Raw genomic sequence first — 21,007 nt, forward strand, 5'->3', positions numbered from 1 at the left:
ACGAAAAGTTGTCCAAATGAATTGATCGTGACAGACTATGAGCACAAGATATTTGGTAGGCATCGACAAATAAAAGGTCGCTCACCTTGATAATTCCCTTGCACAGAAGCTATTCAATTAAGGTTGGGCTCCTCCTGTTGATCCTGAAGCCATGATAATGGCAAAACTTGAGAACCTCATCGGTTCTTTGATAGACAAGAGGGAAAAGGACCAGAGAAAGAAGATGGAAAAAAAATAAACAAATATTGTCTTGGGCAATTTGATAATTATGATGTTTCTATTACCTTCGTCAACTGCTTTTGAAACGAGATGCGAAATTAGTATATTTATGTTGAATTATGATCAAATTTTAAGACATATTTGGTTTAAGAAATAGAATAAAATGAAATAAAATAAATAATTATTGAAAATATTATTATTTAATTTGGTTGATGCAATAGAATAGAGTAAAAATTACTATTATAACTTATTGTTATGTTTAGTTGGTAAAAATAATTTTAAAATAACAAAAAATTAAGTAATGATAAAACAACAATATCATTTATTATAATGATATGATTATTTTATTTTAACAATTCATAATTAATAATTTTTAATTTTTAATTTTTAATTTAAATATTATTATGATTAAAATATTACTAATTTTAATTAATTTTTAAATTTAAAATATTATTCTTTATAATATATAATTAAAAACTTAAACTCTTCATCATAATAAGATTTATTTTCACTAAGAACAAAAATACTCTTTGTATAATTTAGTAAAATTTATACCAAAAGACAAAATTAAGTAATTTTTTTTAATCATTTAATTTTTATTTTCATGAAAACTTTAAAATTGTAATAATTTAATAATTTATTATTAAAGTATTAGTATAATTTTTATTTTTTTATTTTTTTCTTTGTTTGTATTTTTCATTTTTTTAATTTATATTTTTACAAAATAATTTAAAAATTAATATTTTATTTTTAATTTAAATATTATTATAATTAAAATATTAAATAATTAATAATTTTTTAATTTAAAATATTAATTTTATAAATATAGATTTGTAATATTTGAAAATAAGTTTAAAATGTTTTAGGCTCTATTCTCATGGGTGTAAATTAACTAATGCCATGAAAAAGATGATATTAGCCCTTTCAAGATTTTACAAAGTTTTGAAAAATAGAGGAGTGGTTAGCCATTCTCCAACCATAAATGTTTAGGATTTTTCTGTGTAATACACTGCAGCAAAAAAACACAAGCAATTGGCTTTTTAGACACCGAATGAAACAAAGGAAAACCAAATTGAAAAGATAGATCTTGCCTTTTCTCTATGAAAGATGAAAAGATGAGGCGTGCCACTGCCCCACAACAAGCATCCAACCACATCTTTATATTTAATACTTCCCGCACATGGCCTCTTCACTCATCTCAGCTCTTCAACACTCTCTGGCTAAGCTCAGTCACCCAGAAAAACCATGCCCTTCCATTCCTTCTCCTTCCTCCTCTTCTTTTTACTCTCTATCTTCTCCGTTCCTTCTCCAGCTCATGCCATATCATTCGTAGCACCCATCGGCAAGGACAATTCCACCCTCCTATACTCCCTCACTCTCTACCTCAAAACCCCACTCCAACCAACTCGGCTTCACCTCGACCTCGGCTCATCTTTCACTTGGGTGGACTGCGACACAGACTACAATTCCTCCACTTACCAACACATTCCCTGCGGCTCCCCTCTGTGCAGTTCCCTCGGTCACAACCTCTCTTGCTCCAACTGTTTCAACCCTCCAAGCCCCTCCTGCGCTAACAACACCTGCTCCCTCTTCCCCGAAAATTCCATTACCCGAAAAACCGCCATCTCAACCGCCTTAACCGACTCGCTCGCGTTGCCCACTTCGGACGGGTCGACTCACGGCCCGCCGCTTCTCATCTCTGCCTACATTTTCTCTTGTTCTCCGCCTTCACTTCTCGAGGGCCTAGCTAAGAATGTAACTGGATTGGCAGCGTTCGGGAGGTCGAACTATTCGCTACCGGTGCAGGTTAGCGACACTTTCTCCATTCCTCGTTGTTTTGCGCTGTGTCTCCCTGGGTCTACGGCGGATCCAGGCGTGGTTCTTGTTGGATCCCTTGGGCCTTACTATTTCTCGTCTCAAAAGATCGACCTCTCCAAATCGCTTATTTACACTCCCCTGATTTTAAACCCCGTTGGGAGCACCGTTATAACCTACGTCGGCCAACCGTCCGATGAGTATTACATCAATTTGACTGCCATCAACGTGAATGGGAAACCCATTCAGATCAACGGCTCGTCTTTAAACGTTGATAAGAACGGATTCGGTGGGACAAAGCTAAGCACGAGTACAACTTACACCGTTTTAGAGACTTCTATTTACAATGCTCTAACCGACGCGTTCGTGAACGAATCCTCTGCATTGAATCTCACGGTAACCAACGCGGTGAAACCATTCAGCGTGTGTTATTCCGCGGCTGATATAATCGTCACGCGCGTGGGACCGGGCGTGCCGACCGTAGATCTGGTGATGCAAAGCGATGATGTGTTTTGGAGGGTGTTTGGGTCGAATTCGATGGTGAAGATTGCGGGAGATGGTGGGGATGTTTGGTGCTTGGGATTTGTGGATGGTGGGGTCAACCCGAGGACATCGGTGGTGATTGGTGGGCATCAGATGGAGGATAATTTGCTGCAGTTTGATCTCGAGTCCAACAGATTAGGCTTCACATCCTCTGTTCTGCTAAAGGGTACCACGTGTGCTGATTTCAACTTTGGCTATCAAGGACACTTTTAATATGCAAACTTTTTTCTTGTTCTTGTTTCACAGAATCATTTACCAAGTGTAAAGGCAAATTTAAGATGCAACTTGTCGTATTTTCGTGATTGATATACTAGTAATGTCCCGTGTAGGTGTAGCGTCCCACAATTTTAATGTCCAATTTGGATGACATTTTCAATTAACTTCAAATGCATATAAGGAATCTAAATCATTACGGATTTCTTTTGTTAAATTGGATTGAAAATGAAAAAAAAAAATGTCGATATCATTCATGAATTTGGATTTTCTTCTCAATTTACCTTAGTAAAAGAAATATTCTATTCACCCAAGATGAAAAATGCATAATATAAGGTCCAGTAACATTCTTTAAAGTGATATCTAATTAGAAGCAAAGGAGAAAAGAAGCCTAGAACCTGAAGCCTAGCTTAAAGGATTTTTAGTCGCATCTCGCTGCAAGCACCATGGTCACGACCCTACACATTGTAGGACGATGGATTTGTTGCATGCATAGGTGGCTCTCGATGAACATAGTAGGTTGGCGGTGGAGCGAAGGGTTGAACGTAAGGAGTTGGTGGCGGAGCACAGTAAGGGACTGGCCTCATTGGCTCCTCCACATTTCTGATGCCACAGGGCCCTCCTCTACAAGTAAACTTGACTTCAGGGCCGTCATTGCGGCAATGGACTGAACCACCACCAGCACATCACCACATTAATGATTTTTGAGGGGCAGCGAAGGTGAAGAACATATCGATGTTCCTAGATTGGTTTAACTCCACTTGTTTCAAACCTGGCATCTTAGCAAATTCTTCCAGTTGAGCTTAGTTGAGATTTTTTATTGTCGCAGTCCATAACATTAGCATTATTCGGAGTAAATTGTATCTTCTAGCTTCGGTGCTCCGCCTGGTTGTGCTTGTTCATCAACTGGGATTTAGCAGGCTCCCAGAAAAGTTCTGCTCTTTTCCCTGCTCTTGCGAGCATGGCTATAAACAGGCCACCTTGTCATCATTCGCATCTGTGTTGATCGAATAAATATAGAATAGAATCGGAAACTCTGGCATTAAGTTACGCATCAAGTTCTTTGATGAGATAGCTACAATACATATTTAACGTATGTCGTGTGCAATATTACAAAAGCTGAAAATGAGTAATTACCATGAATCTTCTGCTACATTTTCTTCACCTTCTTTTGGCAACTCTCACATCTGATGTTCATTTTCAGAACACACAAGTCTATACCAACAAAATAGAAACAGAAAAAAATATAAGCCAACAATATTCATTTTCATGAGCGTGGCAAAAATGTCAGTCAAAACTGATTACCAGCAAAATATAAGAGCAGTTTGGCTGGGAACTTATGATGGCTACCCAAAGTAACGGCACAGTCCACCCCCTGTATGTTGAACAATTTCTCGTGATCTAAAAGAGAAATGCAAGCACCTGAATCGGAGAGCAAGCTATATGTCTTGCTACCTCGAAAATGATTGAAGGCTTTAGCTAGCCTTCTTGCAACAAGGCCGACCTTGAGAATCAAGAAATTTTAAATTCGTCATGCGAGTTATTGGAAATAAAGCTGCCTGAATTAAGTATATCAATGTGGACAAAATTGCTGATTCTTTTTTATTTATGAAATTTTAGAAACGTTGCAAGCAAACCTACCTCAATAATTTATTGAAGGTGTGATTATTTTTGTATATTCATTGATGGTGTTAAGGACAACAAATGCCTGTTGAGATTGCAGTCAAACAAGGATATAGGCTACTGATATTAGCCTCTACTTTGTTCATGAAACAGAGTTTACATAAAAAACCATCAGAACTATCTCATTTCATTGTTTTCAACATATATATTTACAGAACAGTTAACATGCACATAGAAACATCATCAACACTTGTCAAACTAAACAAACAAGTGTAAAGCATCAGTTACAAGGTACATGCATAACACCACGTATGGTGTTCTTTGTACAGCACAACAAAAATAATTTCCTGCACAGCATTTAAATAACAAAAAACCATGTCACTGTCTTTACTTAGACACTTGCAAGCATTACATTCAATATTCCCCCTTAATGCTTGCTTGGTGCACCATTAATTTGTTTCTCTGAAACTCAAACATTGGCTTCCTGAGTGCTTTAGTCATAATATCAGCAAGTTGATCTTCATAAGGACAGTATTGGATGCAAATTTCACCATTCTTTTCAGCATCCCTTAGAGCATGATATTTCACACTGATATGTTTAGTTTTTCCATGGAAGACAGGGTTTTTGGCCATAGCTATAGCAGATTTATTATCAAGCCACAAATCAGTAGCTTCAAGCTGAGGCATAGTGAGATCATGAAGAACCTTCCTCACCCAAATTGCATGATTTGCTGCTGAAGCTGCAGCCACATACTCAGCTTCCACAGAAGATTGAGCAACCGTGTCTTGCTTGTGGGAGCTCCAAGAAAATGAGCCATTTCCAAGAGTGAATACATACCCGGAAGTGCTCTTTGCATCATCTAGAGATCCAGCCCAGTCACTATCAGAAAATCCTGATAGTTTAACAGCCTTTGTATGAGTGAACTTCAAACCATAAGCTGCTGTACCTTTTAAATACCTGAGTATTCTTTTTGCAGCAACAAAATGACAGCTTCTTGGTTTTTGCATAAAACGAGATAAATAGCTGACAGCAAACATAACATCAAGCCTTGTTGCACATAGGTACAGAAGACAACCGATAAGACTTCTATATTGAGAAGGATTTTCCAGTTCAAAACCAGATTGGGAAGATAACTTCTCATTAACTACCAGAGGTGAAGCAGTGGTTTTGCATTCATTCATCTGAAACTTTTTAAGCATTTCAAGCACATATTTGTGTTGAGAAACATGTATTCCACTATCAATCCTTTTGATTTCCAACCCCAAAAAATAACTCATATCTCCCAAATCAGACATATAAAATTCCTTCTCCATATTCTGTTTGAATTTTCTAACAGCATCTTCACTTCCCCCTGTCACCAGTAAGTCATCCACATACAAGGATAGGATTAGTGGAGCTTCATTGCTGTGTTTTAACATAAAAAGAGTAGCTTCATTAGGACTCTTTTGGAATCCTTGATCAAGCAGGTAAGTGTTAATCCTGCTGTACTAAGCACGGGGTGCTTGTTTTAATCCATAAAGAGCCTTGTGAAGTCTGTACACCTTTCCTTGTCCAGAACAGAGTTCAAATCTTCGTGGTTGCTCCACATAAATTTCTTCATCAAGCTTCCCATTTAAAAATGCTGATTTAACATCCAAGTGAAAGAGTTTCCACTGGAATGCAGCAGCCAAAGCTATAAGCAATCTAATAGTGTCCAATCGAGCCACTGGTGCAAATGTTTCTTGGAAATCAATACCAGGTATTTGAGAATAGCCCTTCACTACTAGTCTTGCCTTGTACCTGTTTAAAGTGCCATCAGGATTAAGCTTTCTTTTAAAAATCCATTTGACCCCAATTACTTGTCGATCCTTAGGCCTATCCACCAGAGACCAAGTTTTGTTTTTGACTATCATATTCAGTTCTTCCTTCATAGCTATAACCCAATGCTCATGAATTGCAGCATCTTCATAAGAGTTAAGTTCTGTGATAGCCATATGACATCTCTCATAAATGTTTTGAATAGACCTTACTCCTCTAATTGGAGCTTCATCAACAAGAATTTGAGAATCAGGATGTTGATATTTTGATACATCAATAAATTCATTCGAATCTGCAGCTTGGCTTTGCTCCCAATTCCAGCTCCTATTCTCATCAAATACAACATTCCTGCTAACAGAAATTCTACCAAATTCAACCTGAAATATTCTATATGCTTTGGACTTCAAGCTGTATCCAATCAGAACCCCAATCTGAGCCTTTGGTTGAAGTTTGTCTCTCTGTTCCTCAGGTATATGTTGATAACAAAGACTTCCAAACACTCGCAAATGATCTAAAGGCCTGGTCCCATACCACGCTTCATATGGAGTGATATTTTGTTTTGCTCGAGTAAAAATAATATTGAGCAAGTATACTGCTGTCGAGGCTGCTTCTGCCCAAAATCTTTTGGGCATATTTTTCTCAAGCATCAAGCACCTGCACATCTCAAGTACTGTGCGATTTTTCCTTTCACTTACCCCATTTTGTTGGGGGCAATATGGAGCTGTTAGCTGGTGAAAGATCCCTTCTCTAAAAATTGAGAAAATTCTTGAGATGTGTACTCACCACCATTATCTGATTTGAGTACCTTGATCTTCATACCAGACTCTAACTCAGCTCGAGCTTTAAATTTCTGGAACCAACTGAAAGTTTCTAACTTCTGTTTCATAAAGAATATCCAGCAGAACCTGGTCAGATCATCTATAAATGTAACAAAGTACCTGCTTTCATTTAATGACTCTTCACTTAGAGAACCTCTAACATCTGAATGGATAAGATTAAGCTTATCCTTTGATTTGCTAAAACCGGCAGTGGGATAAGGCTTTCGAGTTATTTTTCCAAGCTGATAAGTTTGGCAAATAGGGCCACATTCTGATAATTTGGGAAGCTTATCTGCAAGACCTGAATTAATCAACTGTATCAATGACTTATAATTGCAGTGACCAAATCTCTTGTGCCACAGAGAAGTCAAATTTGAGTGAACTTCTGTTGCCTGCAAACATGCATCTTTCCAGTTCACTGGGAAACAATTTTGTTTCATAGAGATGTTTATCATATAATCACCATTAGGAGCATAAATAGTGCAAGCCATATCTTTAAACAATAAGACATAATTATGCTTAAGCATTTGTCCTACACTTAATAGATTTTTAGTGATTTCTGGCACTAAGAGAACTTCAAACTCATACCTGGCACCATAAGAAGTTTGAATTGGCACTAACCCTTTTCCTGTTGCTTGCAAATAAACACCATTCCCAATCTCAACTTTCGAACGGTATTGATCATCTATTTCAACAAATAGCTTCACATTTGGAGTCATGTGATTTGAAGCTCCACTGTCCAAAAGCCAAAGGCTTGCATCACCAGTTTTTAAATTTCCAGTTTGAGCCATAAACAAATGCTCTTCAGCTGTTTCAACTTTCTCAACTGGTTCATCAGCCTTACCTTGAGTCTCGACTTTGTTTTTGCAAACTCTCTGTACATGCCCCAATTGGTTACAATTTCTGCACCTCACATTTGGTCTAAACCAACAACTAGCCTCAGCATGACCCTTTCTCTTGTAGTGAGAACATATATGAGCCTTGCCTTTTTTTGTTGATTTCTGTATACAGATTGAACCCCTTTATCTTTCTCTTTCTGTTCAACAGGACCTTTTCTTGTGCTTGTCTCTCCCACTATTTTTCCTTTTATTTTTGCAAATAGGACATTTTCAGTTACACTCTCACTTCTCATAACTCTCCTGTGTTCAGCAGCTTGGAGAGCATATGCAACATCTGATAGTGACATTTTGGAGAGTTCCCTTTCCAGAGAAGCAACTGTTGCTTCAAATCTTTCTGGTATAGATACAAAAGCCTTTTGAACAACTCTTCTTTCTGAAATATCCTCTCCCGAGAGTCTGAGTTGATTAACAACTCTCATAAGTCTGCTGATGAAGTCTTTTGCATTTTCAGAATCCTTCATTCTCATTGTATCAAACTCCCTAGTCAAGTTCATAATTTGCATTTCTTTGGTTCTTTCAGAACCTTCAAACTGAACTTTCAGTCTTTCCCAAGCACCTTTGGCAGTTTTACACCCCATAATTCTTACAAACATAGCATTTGTAAGAGCTCCCTGGATGTAAGACAAGGCTCGAAATCGTTTAGCCACTTCCTCGTGGTGCTGCTTGACTTGAGCAGGGGTTGCATTATCCATCAAAGCTAGAACTACAGCTCCTGATTCAACAGCATCCTAGAGGTCCAGACCCCTAAGATATGACTCCATTTTCTCATACCAAATTAGATAATTTTCTCCATTGAACACTGGAGGTGATTGAAAGCTGAATGCAGTATTTGATGGAGAAGGAGAGGCCATAGTTTTTCAAGTGAGTGTATGGTTTATTTCAGAGAAAGTGTTACTTGGATTCAACTGTCTATACGGTCCCTTAAGAGCTTAATTCAACTCTGATACCATGTTGAGATTGCAGTCAAATAAGGATATAGGCTACTGATATTAGCCTCTACTTTGTTCATGAAACAGAGTTTACATAAAAAACCATTAGAACTATCTCATTTCATTGTTTTCAACATATATATTTACAGAACAGTTAACATGCACATAGAAACATCATCAACATTGGTCAAACTAAACAAACAAGTGTAAAGCATCAGTTACAAGGTACATGCATAACACCACGTATGGTGTTCTTTGTACAGTACAACAAAAATAATTTCCTGCACAACATTTAAATAACAAAAAACCATGTCGCTGTCTTTACTTAGACACTTGCAAGCATTACATTCAATAATGCCGAGATAAGTTTAAGGTCATGCGCACAGATTAAACACTCATGTGGACGTTACAACTTTCACTAGGGAAAAGACAGCAAGAAAACCCTCCAAAAAACTGGAAAACAGGAAAATTGTTCAATCATTCCCCCTTCAAACCAGCATGAACTCCCCCGTTTCCTGTTTCATTCAAAAAGTCACCTAATCTGTTATGGCATACACAAAAAAACGCAGCTGCCTATGCTCCTTTCCCATCCTTCTCAGGTGACAAACGCGTGGAAAAAAGTGCACATCCATGGCCTGTAACCGTAGAAGGGAGCTGGAACCTGGAAGCTTCCAGCCCCTGTTTCCATTCCGTAGGCATTTCAATCACACCTGGTCGAGTCCCCAATTGCCTCAATTTCCACCCTACCCGAGACGTCAATCAAAACAGCTGTCTTTCCTATCATTTTTGGCCTTCATCCGACCCATTCAGGCTTAATAAGTCTGATCAGAATCCCCCACATCACATGCAGCCCCCCTTCCATCAGCCTCTCCAAATACACTCAAGAGTGTTGAAGATAATGCCTAACCAAGTGATGTGTTTTTCAGTTTGAATATATATAGTTATTGTGTGTCTGCTGTCTCTTTCTCTAAACCGTAATTAAGTCATGGGATCATGGATGTTTTATGTTTAGTTTATTAACTAATATTTGTAAACCACATTTCAGCAGGTGGTTATGTTTTTTTTTAGTTCTAAGCTATATGTGATATTTATTGGCTTTTTCAATGAAGTTTTATGTGTGAGCTTTCTATCCTCCGTTCATCTCTGTTTTATTGATTGCATAACAGAGTCATTTTACATCAGCCATTTGTTCTCAAAATCATTCCACTAACATGGTATCAGAGCTCCATTAAGATCTTAAGGGATCACGATAAGGCTTCATCACTTATAAACCTTGTTTAAAACATCCTGCAAACTAATAAATTTCATTTTACTTGTTGCCTAACACTATTTAAATGGCTACAAGTTCTTCCTTCTCTCACCAGGCACCTCCTATATTTGATGGGAGTAATTATCCCATCTAGGCCATCAAAATGAAGGCTTATTTGAGGGCTAACAATTTGTGGGATGTTATTCAAAATGGTACTTTACCTCCACAGTTAAGAGAAAATGTTACATTGGCTCAAATCAAACAACATGATAAAGAGGTGGCAAAACATTACAGAGCTTTGTCATATCTGCATGCTGTTGTAACAGAAGTGGTGTTTACCAGGATCATGGCTTGTGACACGGCAAAAGAAGCATGGAGCAAGTTGGAGGAAGAATTTCAAGGGTCTGATAGTACCAGGCAGATGCAAGTTCTCAATTTATTAAAAGAATTTGAGGTTTTAAGGATGAAAGATGCTGACTTTGTCAAAGACTATTTTGATAGGGTAATGAAGGTGGTGAAGCAATTGAGGTTATTGGTTGAAACCATGCCTGACAAACGGGTGGTTGAAAAAGTTTTGGGTAGCATCCTTGAACGCTTTGAATCAAAGATTTCTTCCTTGGAAGGGTCTAAGGATTTGTCCAAACTTTCTCTTACAGAACTTGTAAATGCTCTCTAGGTTTCAGAACATAGGAGGGCAATACGTTTGGATGATAACACTGAGCATGCTTTGGTGACTAAGTTCAAGGGAAAGATAATTGCAGATACTAGAAAGAAGGGACACAACCAGTCAAAAGAAAAAGGAGGCACTCATCACAACAAAACACCCAACAAAAGGAGCAAATTTCCAATATGTCCACATTGTAAAAAAAGAAACCATACGGAGGCATATTGTTGGTTCAGACCTAGTGTGAGATGTCATGCTTGCAATCAGTATGGTCATATTGAGAAAGTTTGTAAAAACAAATAAGAAAAGCGAGACAATTCACCCAAAAAATTGAGAAGGCTGAGGTGGTAGAAGAACAATTGTTTATGACATTGAGCAAGAACAAGGTTGCTGATCCAAGCCAGTGGTTATTGGACAGTGGATGTTCAAGCCATATGACTCAAGTGCAGAACTCTTCACTGAACCTGATCATCAACATAGGTCAAATGTTGAAATAGGCAATGGAGATTTTCTTCATGTAATAGGGAAAGGTACTGTGGGAATTCAAACTACATCAGGTAACAAGTTTGTTTTTGGAGTTCTACTTGTGCCTGAAATTTCCCAAAATTTGCTTAGCGTTGGGCAAATTGTTGATAATGGTTATGTCTTATTATTTAAAGACAAATCCTGCACTATAGTTGATCCCAAAGGAGAGTTTGTTATGACTGTTCTTATGAAAAAAAGGTGTTTTCCTTTGAATTGGAATGATGTGTGTTGTCAAGCATTTGAGAATAGTTTGAACTCTACCTCTCTGTGGCATAAACGTTTAGGACACTGCAATTTTTCCTCATTGATTCATGCTAACAAGTTGAGTTTAATGGAAAATCTACCATCTTTGACTGAATCAAATAAATTGTGCGGCATTTGTTAATTTGGGAAGCCAACTAAAAAACCCTTTCCTACAACTAGTTCGAGCAGAGCCACTGAGAAGCTAGATCTGATTCATACTGACATTGCAGGACCTATGAGTGAATTATCACTCAATGGAAGTAAATTCTTCTTAATTTTTATTGATGATGTTATCAGAATGTGCTGGATTTTCTTCCTCAAAAATAAATCAGAAGTGTTTGACTGTTTTCTGAAATTCAAGGCAAGAGTTGAAAAAGAATCAGGAAGAAGAATTAAAATTCTCATATTAGACAATGGTGGAGAATACAAGTCTTTGGCATTTTCTAAATATCTTGAAAAGGAAGGCATTCAACATCAGCTCACTACTCCATACTCTCCTCAGCAAAATGGAGTTAGTGAGAGGAAAAATCGAACCATAATGGAGATGACCAGGTGCTTATTGATGGAGAAGGGATTACCCAAGAACTTTTGGGCAGGAGCAACCGACACTGCTATGTATCTACTAAATCTTCTTCCTACAAAAGCCTTGAAAGATATGACTCCACATGAAGCTTGGTTCGAGAACAGGCCATCAGTAAGTCATTTACGTATTTTTGGATGTTTGTGTTATGTGCATGTTCCTGCAGAACTGAGAAATAAATTGCAACCTAAAGCACAAAAAGGAATATTTGTCGGCTACAGCTTGGAGTCAAAAGCCTACAGAGTTTATCTGATCGATTCTAGTAAGATTTCCATAAGCAGAGATGTTATTTTTTATGAAGATCACGAGTGGGATTCAGAAGAACCGCAACAAAAAAAATCTGATGACCAAAATGCTGTTCCAAGTGAACTTGATCTTGACCAGATTATTGATTAAGCCCCAATGAGAGATACACGTCCTATTCAAGATATTTATGATAGATGTCAAGTTGTTATCTCCAAACCTGACTCTTTTGATGAAGCTATACTCTATGATGAATGGAAAGCTGCTATGAAGGAAGAGATTACTATGATTGAAAAGAACAAGACATGGACACTTGTTGACAGACCAAAACACAGACAAGTGATAGGAGTCAAATGGGTCTTCAAGAAAAAATTAAATTTTGATGGGTCTTTGAATAAGTATAAAGCAAGGCTCGTTGCTAAAGGGTTTTCTCAATTGCCAGGGGTGGATTATTTTGACACCTTTGCTCCCGTGGCAAGGTTAGATATAATTAGGCTACTTATAGCACTTTTTGCAGCATTTGGCTAGAAACTATTCCATCTTGATATTAAGTTTGCCTTCTTAAATGGTAGACTAACAGAGGAAATTTATGTTGAACAACCTAAAGGGTTTGAAGCTGAAGTTGGCAAAGACAAAGTGTATAGGCTTCATAAAGCCTTATATGGCTTAAAGCAAGCACCACGTGCTTGGAATGCTAGAATTGACTCTTATCTGTAAAGTCAAGGATTTCAGAAAAGCTTGAATGATGCAACTTTGTATGTCTTAAAAGGAGGTAACGGTGTCTCTTTAATTGTATCATTATATGTAGATGATATTCTGATAACTGGTGCTTATTGTCACAAAGTTGACAAATTCAAAGCAGATTTGCAGAAAGAGTTTGATATGTCTGATTTGGGGTTGATGAGGTATTTTTTGGGACTTGAAGTATCACAAACCAGGAATGGTATTCATTTAACACAACAGAAATATATTCTTGATGTCCTGAAAAGATTCAAAATGAACAACTGCAAGGCAATAGCTACTCCTCTTGTCGCCAATGAAAAATTACCTACTGATGCAAGTGATAAACTCAGTAATCCTGGTGAATATTGAAGTCTTATTGGCTGTCTTTTGTATATATGTTCAACTAGACCTGAGATCATGTTCTCGGTTAGTTATTTGTCAAGATTTATGCAGCAGCCATGCAAGTCATACTTCACTGCTGCAAAAAGATTACTGAGGTATCTAAAGGGCACTTCAAGCTATGGTGTCAAGTTTACACGATCCGATGTTGTTGATCTTGTAGCATTCTCAAATAGCGATTAGGGAGGCTGTATTGATGATGCTAAGAGTACTTCTGGGTACATATTCACTCTTGGTAATGGTGTTTTCTCATGGAATTCACACAAGCAAGAATCTGTAGCCCAATCCTCAGCTGAAGCTGAGTATGTGGCAGTTGCTGATGCTGCAAATCAAGCTCTTTGGTTAAGAAAGGTGCTGATTGATCTTGGTATACCTTAGACTAAACCAACCAAGCTGTTTGTGGATAATAAGTCAGCTATATCCATCTCTCAAAATCTTATTTTTCACGGAAGAACTAAACACATTCACGTGAAATATCATGCCTTGAGAGACGCACAGAAAAAAGGTGAAATTTTGGTTCAATGTTGCTGCTCGGCTGATCAAGTTGCAGATATCATGACCAAGGCACTTCACAAAGCAAAATTTGAACTCAACCGAGGAATGCTGATGGTTAAAGATGCAAGCATTAAGGAAAGGTGTTGAAGATAATGCTTGACCAAGTGACATGTGTTTTTTCAGTGTGGATATATATAGTTATTGTGTGTCTGCTGTCTCTTTCTCTAAACCGTAACTAAGTCATGGGATCATGGATGTTTTATGTTTAGTTTATTAATTGATATTTGTAAACCACGTTTCAGCAGGTGGTTATGTTTTTTTTTAGTTCTAAGCTGTATGTAATATTTATTGGCTTTTTCAATGAAGTTTTATGTGTGAGCTTTGTATCCTCTGTTCATCTCTATTTTATTGATTGCATAACAGAGTCATTTTACAGCAGCCATTTGTTCTCAAAATCATTCCACTAACAAAGAGGCTTTCACCCACTTGTTAAAATATGTTAAAATAAGAAGTGTAATAAATATGTTAAAACAAAAATATGATATATGGGCTTAGTTTAAGTGATAGAAATATGTAGCATTTGATTATAAATTTATGTAGACTGAAATCCCAATTTCCATTGTTGTACTATTAAAAACCTGGTTATGATAATAAACTAAAAATAAGTTAAAAGAAAAAAAAGATTAAACCATAATTCAAAATGTTTTTCCTGCTTCTTTATATTATAGCCAAACGTTCTCAGCTCTCCAGCGTCCAGTCTCCTCTAAGGAGACCACGTAATGAAGTGGGAGGGACAGTACATATAATGATTTTGGCCTTTAAGAACACTAAAATCAATTGAAAGGAGACAATCCCCAAACATTCCTCGCAGAACCACTCTCTCATTCCGTTCACAATATTTCAGAACTTAATAAGCCTTGGCGATTGAAAAAATAATGGGATGGATTACTTGTGGACATTAAAGCATGTGATGGAGGTTTAATGTATTAATGGGCAAGGCAATCAAACATAATCCACAACATTTAAAGTTCGTCATATAATTCAAAACAACAATACAACACGGCACAGATAACAGGTGCTAAATATATTAAAGTACAATTACAAATCCCAGCTGCATAGGCACTGCATAAAGTTTTTGCTAATGAGCATTTTTATTTCAGTTCTAATGATACACGTATGACAGAAATTAACTCCGAATTCTAAACCATAAGAGTGCCTTCCATCACAGTGACAGCTTTTCCCCGCAGAAGCACTCTCTGATTCTTCTCATCTAAATGAAGGCTCAGTATCCCACCTCTGGCTGATGCCTGTGCAATGGAATTGCAACTTAATCATTATGGATTAGGTGAGCAACACTGTATAGTTTCATACTTTCATTTTAGTTATGATAGAAAGGCAGGGTTAAAAGAGGAAGAGGAGTACCTGATATGCAATGAAATCACATTTTCCCAGCTTTTGGCTCCAATAGGGTGCCAGGGCGCAATGTGCACTCCCCGTAACAGGATCCTGATAGATATGAGATTTGAACAAGTGATCCACTATATGACGTATGTGTGTACTACTTTAATCTAATCTTTTCTGACAGATGCTGTATATTCCTGTCCTCTACAGTTATAATGATCTGCCAAAGAAGGGTCAGATACAAAATATCTTCAAACATGCCTTGAATATAAATGCATGTTTCTCTCCTATCAAAATGAATATTGGTCATTTTTGACAAAACCCTCCTAGGGTGATGACTTCTTAGGTTGTTACTGATTCATATGTCTTTTCAGTTGTGACAAGAGGGCATGAAACACAAATATAAATTCACTAATGCTAAAGTTGCTTGTAAAGAGATAATAAATGGTTTGGGATCAAATGACAACATATTACCTCATCTATACCATCTTTTGGAAAGAAGCATCGACTAGCAAAATCAAATCCAGACTCTGGAGGAGCAGCCCCTGAAACAATTATGCCTTCTCCAGTACATTTACGTATGTCATCAATCTGTGGCTGTAATTCTGTAACGGATTTGGAGGATGAGAGCACAACCTGCAAAAGTCAAGGAGGTTTACTCACTCTGTCGTGCTTACAGTAAAACAACAAATAAGTTGACCAAAAGCATAAGCTTAAAACAGACACACCCAGAAGAGTCCCAAGTTAAAATTTATCATAAAATTGTTTATTTCTATTGAGTTGCTTATGAGATCCAACTTGTTACTGGAAGACATCAAGAATATGATCTTATTCAGTACTAATAAATTATCCGTCTCAAAAAGAATACGGTTAGAAAAATGATACAATGCATATGTAAAAGCAAACAAGAGAAAGGCAAGAGAAGTTGAGGAATTACGAGGAGTTCATCAAATGGAGTTGTCCTCTTAATGTCAATAATAGCAGCACCATTCAATGCTTTGGAGATTGCTGAAACCTCGGTAGAATTGAATTCAGTGTTGGGAACTGTAGGAAAATCTAACTCAACTGAAAAGCAATGTTGATGCTCTTCACCATTCTGAATCTGGGGGACCTCAGTTGGCGCCTTGAAATCTGGATCCTTTTTAGCAGTAAGAATTCCCGATAGTGTATCAAATTCAATTATGTTTGAATTCACTAACCCCGCTGTGAAAAGAGTATATGCAGATGCTAATGTTGCATGACCACAAAGCTTAACCTGCCAAAATGTTTTAACCGTTGAACGGTAAAAAATTGAAGGGTAATAAATAAATACAAATTCCAACTAGAAAAACTGACCTCAGAAACAGGAGTGAACCATCTAAGACGAAACCTGGGAGTATCGGAGGAGGAGTCACTGATCCGAGTCAAGTAACAAGTCTCAGAAAGATTAAACTCAGCAGCCACAGCTTGCAACCACTGTTCATCTCTGTCTTCCTCCAACAAACAAACCGCGGCTGGGTTTCCCTTGAAAGCCGACTCAGTAAACGCATCAACCTGTTCAACACTCAAAACTTAGAAACTCACTCGAAGGCAACGCAGTTTCAAGCATGCCTGCCAACACATATACTACTTTTAACACACGAAGAGACAGAAACAGAGATAGTTACCACATAGTATTTGACGGGTGTTCTGGCCATTTTATGGAGAAAGAAAGATCTGATCAACTTGTGAAGAAGAGTTCCGCTTTTGTAGAAGATGACTCAGGCTTGAAGAAGAAGCAATCAGATTGAAACATTAATTTAAAATGTTAAAGGCAAGACAGAGGTGGATGACTTTAGAAGTCGAAAGTTTCGAAGAAAGAGGTGGGTTGTTGTGATGTGTTGTTTCCAGTTAACTATCAATTTGTATTTTCAATTTTTCCCTCATCTAGTTTAACAGCACATGGTTGGCGTGGCTCCATGCCTCCGTTGATTGCCATTGCATTGGTCAGTAATATGCGGTAAAGCGGAAAAGGAGAATAAAACAGAGATAGAGAGGGAAAGAGAGTAGAAAGATGAAAAGGAGAAGTGACCGGTAAGCAGTGCAATTGTACTATAAATTGTAGCTTGTTGCTTTAGATCAATGTCAAAGATTGCTAGCCAAAACTCTTCATAGTTTGGAAACCGTGAGCGAAGTTTAATGACAAAATTGTAAAGGAAATGGGGGCCTCAGAGATCCCTCTATTATTTACTTTCATTCCTGAAATGATTAGGTATTGAAATTCAATGACATCTCATCACATTTGGTGCCATATTTAGCAGAAATGAAAGGGTGATATCTTATTATATAGCATGTTTCCCAAGAAAAGGTAATAAACCAGAACACAGTCTGTTCATTAAATTACAGGGAATTGTTGCACCCAATTACTGTTGTTACAATCTGCAATTCACCATACACCCTAAACAGAAATTAACTCCGATTCTAGACCAAAAGAGAGCCTTCCATCACAGTAACAGCTTTTCCTCGCAGAAGCACTCTCTGGTTCTGCTCATCTAAATGGATCTTCACTATTCCACCTCTGGGTGATGCCTGAGCAAAGTAAACAACACAATCAATATGATAATAAGTGATAATACGGATGGTTTCAGTGAATGATTCAGAGGAAAAGAAGAGGAGAGATACCGCATGTGCAACGAAATCACACTTTCCCAGCTTTTGGCTCCAATAGGGTGCCAGGGCACAATGTGCACTCCCACAAACAGGATCCTGATAGATATGAGAAAGAGATAACAACAAGTGGCATAATATAAGCATGTCTGCACTAGTTTTATCATGGCAGCACCTGCATCACCCATCTTCTAGACAAATAATGATTTATCAGCGAACAGTCAGAAAGAAATATCTTCCAGGCAATCTATAGATGCCTTGAACATATATGCATGTATCTCAGTATCATGCCTCTACCAGACACTTTTTACATTCACAAACTTACAATGGTTTTGCTAGAAACTTGAGATAAATTGGCTTATGTTGTTTATTTTTGCAATAAAGCACCTTCATTTCTTTTTCCAGGCTTTGATACTCATCTAATACAGCAGACCAATTTGATAACTAATGTCAAAAAGTTCTTTCTAGGTACATGATTTCTTAGAGTGACGCTTCTTATTAGATGTTCCCACTCACGAATTGGAATATGCTCCAGTTTCAACAAAAGGGCATACAACATGAGTAAATTAATCAAAATAAATGCTTAGAAGAAATAACAATTGTTTGAGACTAAGTGTAATATTTTACCTCATTAATACCATATTTTGGGCAAAAGAATCGACTGATAAAATCAAATTCAGAATCAGGAGGAGCAACCCCTGAAACAATTAAGCCTCGTCCAGGACATTTCAGGATGTCATCAAACCGTGGCTCTATCTCAATAACAGATTTTCCAGATGCGAGCACAACCTGCAGTCAATAATCTTTTCAGAAAAGACTAAAGAGATCTAATTACAAATCCTTCTGTCACCTAATAAGCCACCAAATATATACCATCCCTCTTTCATTATGTTACTCAAACACTGTACTTGAAGAACCGGTAACAGCATACATGCATACAAATTTCAAATCATAAATTGACAGCAATAAGAGGGGCTCTTTTTTTTTTTTTGGGGTACTAACAAAAGATGCTCTTTGCTTATGCAAGAAATATCAACAAATAAATAAATAAAGGAAAGCAGGATTATAATTCATGCCACTTCTTTTAATCCTACTACTATTTCAAAAGTTACTTTTATCTGTCTCAAAGAAAATGGAAGAAAATCGATCCAATTTATAGTAAAAGTAAAAGACAGGCTAAGAAGAGAAATCAAGAAATAATAGATTAAAGAAATTACAAAGAGATCAGATGCGGTAGTTGTCCTCTTGACATCAATGAGAGGAGCACCATTCAAGGCTTTGGTAATAGCTGAAACCTCAGTAGAATTGAATTCAGTGATGGGAACGGTAGGAAAATTCAGTTCAATTAGAAAGCAGTCATGTGCTCCACCATTCTGAACTCGGGAGACATCGGTGGGATTAACATCTGCATCCTTTTTAGCAGTGAGGATTCCGGATAGTGTGTCAAATTCAATTATGTTTGAATTTACCAAACCAGTTGTAAAGAGAGCGTGCGCAGATGCTAAGGTTGCATGACCACATAGCTTAACCTGCCAAAAAAGGCAGAGTACGATTATCCAACACACAATTGTGTAAAAGAAAGAATAATCTAATGCACATTCCAAGTAGGAATGATTGCATTGTGCCCTGTCATTTCCTATATTACCACTTACAACCGAGTCAAATTCCTAAGTTCAATCAAGAATACTTGAACTATTGAACAAGCAATCAGCCCATGAAGCATTTAATAGGAGAATGTGAAATTATCGTGAAACTATTAATGACGGTGTAGAGAATCGAGAAAAACTGACCTCAGCAACCGGGGTGAACCATCTAAGTCGAAACCTGGGGTTTGGAGAGGCCGGGTTAGTGATCCGGGTCAAGTAACAAGTCTGAGAGACATTAAACTCAGCAGCCACTGCTTGCAGCCATTTTTCATCTCTCTCTTCCTCCAACAAACAAACCGCTGCTGGGTTTCCCTTGAAGGCTGAGTCAGTGAATGCGTCAACCTGTTCAAGAATCAAGAATCAAGATTCAAACCCACTTAAGACTCGACCCGACTCATTCTTTTGAAGGTAAGGATGAGCACATAAAGAAGCAAACAAAGAGAGATTACCACATAGTATTTGACGGGTGTTTTAGCCATGTTGTTCATACAAAGATTTGAGTTTGAGAAAAGAGAAGACTTTTACTTTTGTTGGAGTTGCAACAAGAGATGCCAGCAGTTTGGGGGTAATTATAAACAAGTGTACATCGACATGTTCATTATGTTACAGTAGGATAAATGGAGTTTAAATATTGTCAAGGACAAAAATGGCAACATAATTACTTTCGTTACACTTGTTTGCTCAAAATCTTGAGTCTTGACCCCATTACGCCCCATCAGTGTTTAGGAAGAGAGCAAGGGGCACTGCTCTCCTCTAGTCTTCTTTCTTCCCATTTTTTATCCTTTTCTCCGAGGTCTAATAATATAATAAATAGTAACATCAACTGCTAAATTACTTGGGTACCACTAGCTGCCAGCCTTCATTTTCTTCATTTTCTATCATTTTCTCCGAACTAACTGACAGGTAAAAGTTAAAAGAATTGTATTTCTCTCTGGTCTTTTCCTTTCTAAATTACTTGGGCTCTACGTTTCTCTAATCTTCTTTCTTTGCTTTTTCTCTTCTTTTTTCAGAGAACAAGTACTAACGACTGATTAATAAAAGTCAAAGAACCGTATTTCTCTTTTCTTTTTCTTTTTCTTTTTTCCAAATTACTTGGGCACTACTCTCTCCCTTCAAGCCTTCTTTCTTTCCATCGTCATTCCTTTTCTGCGAGTATTATAAGAAATAATTGGTAAAAGTCAAAGAACTGTGTTTCTCTCATTCCTCTTTCTTTCTAAAACACTTGGGATCCATCCTTTTCTCAGAGGGATAAAAGACAAAAAGTACTCTGTTTCTTTCTTTCCACTTTTTACAGTCAAAACTGGAACCTAACATTTCCTTTATAAAGCTCACCACAACCTCATATTAATTATTCCTT

General features: G+C 37.3%; 4 protein-coding genes across 5 annotated transcripts; 2 read left to right on the plus strand and 2 right to left on the minus strand.

Annotated features, from left to right (window-relative positions):
• Nucleotides 1–1,231: 1,231 nt before the first annotated feature.
• LOC18613385 (putative aspartic proteinase GIP1) lies at nucleotides 1,232–2,922 on the plus strand. Its single transcript, XM_007050592.3, has one exon. It carries the CDS (start codon nucleotides 1,465–1,467, stop codon nucleotides 2,788–2,790), a length of 1,326 nt encoding a protein of 441 aa, XP_007050654.3. The 5' UTR covers nucleotides 1,232–1,464; the 3' UTR covers nucleotides 2,791–2,922.
• A 7,347-nt stretch (nucleotides 2,923–10,269) lies between these two features.
• Nucleotides 10,270–12,514, plus strand: LOC148764771 (uncharacterized). Its single transcript, XM_088810486.1, has 3 exons — nucleotides 10,270–10,767; nucleotides 11,189–11,408; nucleotides 11,769–12,514. Exons 1-3 carry the CDS (start codon nucleotides 10,270–10,272, stop codon nucleotides 12,512–12,514), a joined length of 1,464 nt encoding a protein of 487 aa, XP_088666612.1.
• Nucleotides 12,515–14,987: 2,473 nt separating this feature from the next.
• On the minus strand, nucleotides 14,988–17,297 carry LOC18613387 (Phenazine biosynthesis PhzC/PhzF protein). The gene is made up of 6 exons (XM_007050594.3): nucleotides 17,026–17,297; nucleotides 16,715–16,912; nucleotides 16,317–16,634; nucleotides 15,854–16,015; nucleotides 15,401–15,484; nucleotides 14,988–15,285 (listed from the first exon to the last, which is right to left on the minus strand). Exons 1-6 carry the CDS (start codon nucleotides 17,053–17,055, stop codon nucleotides 15,178–15,180), a joined length of 900 nt encoding a protein of 299 aa, XP_007050656.3. The 5' UTR covers nucleotides 17,056–17,297; the 3' UTR covers nucleotides 14,988–15,177.
• A 353-nt stretch (nucleotides 17,298–17,650) lies between these two features.
• LOC18613388 (uncharacterized) lies at nucleotides 17,651–20,286 on the minus strand. 2 transcript variants are annotated; one of them, XM_007050596.3, is made up of 6 exons: nucleotides 20,100–20,286; nucleotides 19,795–19,992; nucleotides 19,222–19,533; nucleotides 18,632–18,793; nucleotides 18,020–18,103; nucleotides 17,651–17,926 (listed from the first exon to the last, which is right to left on the minus strand). In XM_007050596.3, the coding sequence occupies exons 1-6, from the start codon at nucleotides 20,136–20,138 to the stop codon at nucleotides 17,819–17,821; spliced, it is 903 nt and encodes a 300-aa protein (XP_007050658.3). In that variant the 5' UTR covers nucleotides 20,139–20,286; the 3' UTR covers nucleotides 17,651–17,818. The 2 variants fall into 2 exon arrangements, with proteins under 2 accessions (XP_007050658.3, XP_017979978.2); XM_018124489.2 differs by having other exon boundaries at nucleotides 17,651–18,103.
• Nucleotides 20,287–21,007: the final 721 nt, after the last annotated feature.

Source organism: Theobroma cacao, chromosome 1, assembly GCF_053813885.1.
Source record: "Theobroma cacao isolate CCN51 chromosome 1, ASM5381388v1, whole genome shotgun sequence".
Taxonomy (NCBI): Eukaryota; Viridiplantae; Streptophyta; class Magnoliopsida; order Malvales; family Malvaceae; genus Theobroma; species Theobroma cacao.

Bases quoted from the DNA above. Each gene is read 5' to 3' on its own strand.
- LOC18613385 (XM_007050592.3), top strand. From the start codon at position 1,465: ATGCCCTTCCATTCCTTCTCCTTCCTCCTCTTCTTTTTACTCTCTATC.
- LOC148764771 (XM_088810486.1), top strand. From the start codon at position 10,270: ATGAAGGCTTATTTGAGGGCTAACAATTTGTGGGATGTTATTCAAAAT. The intron at 10,768-11,188 runs GTAAATGCTCTC...GTTATTGGACAG, and splicing joins AACTTTCTCTTACAGAACTT to TGGATGTTCAAGCCATATGA. The intron at 11,409-11,768 runs GTTATGTCTTAT...CTGACATTGCAG, and splicing joins TGGGCAAATTGTTGATAATG to GACCTATGAGTGAATTATCA.
- LOC18613387 (XM_007050594.3), bottom strand. From the start codon at position 17,055: ATGGCCAGAACACCCGTCAAATACTATGTG. The intron at 16,913-17,025 runs GTAACTATCTCT...AGTGTTGAACAG, and splicing joins CACCCGTCAAATACTATGTG to GTTGATGCGTTTACTGAGTC. The intron at 15,485-15,853 runs GTAATATGTTGT...CATATCTATCAG, and splicing joins CAAAAGATGGTATAGATGAG to GATCCTGTTACGGGGAGTGC.
- LOC18613388 (XM_018124489.2), bottom strand. From the start codon at position 20,138: ATGAACAACATGGCTAAAACACCCGTCAAATACTATGTG. The intron at 19,534-19,794 runs GTCAGTTTTTCT...CTTTTTTGGCAG, and splicing joins GGTTCACCCCGGTTGCTGAG to GTTAAGCTATGTGGTCATGC. The intron at 18,794-19,221 runs GTAATTTCTTTA...TATTGACTGCAG, and splicing joins CTACCGCATCTGATCTCTTT to GTTGTGCTCGCATCTGGAAA.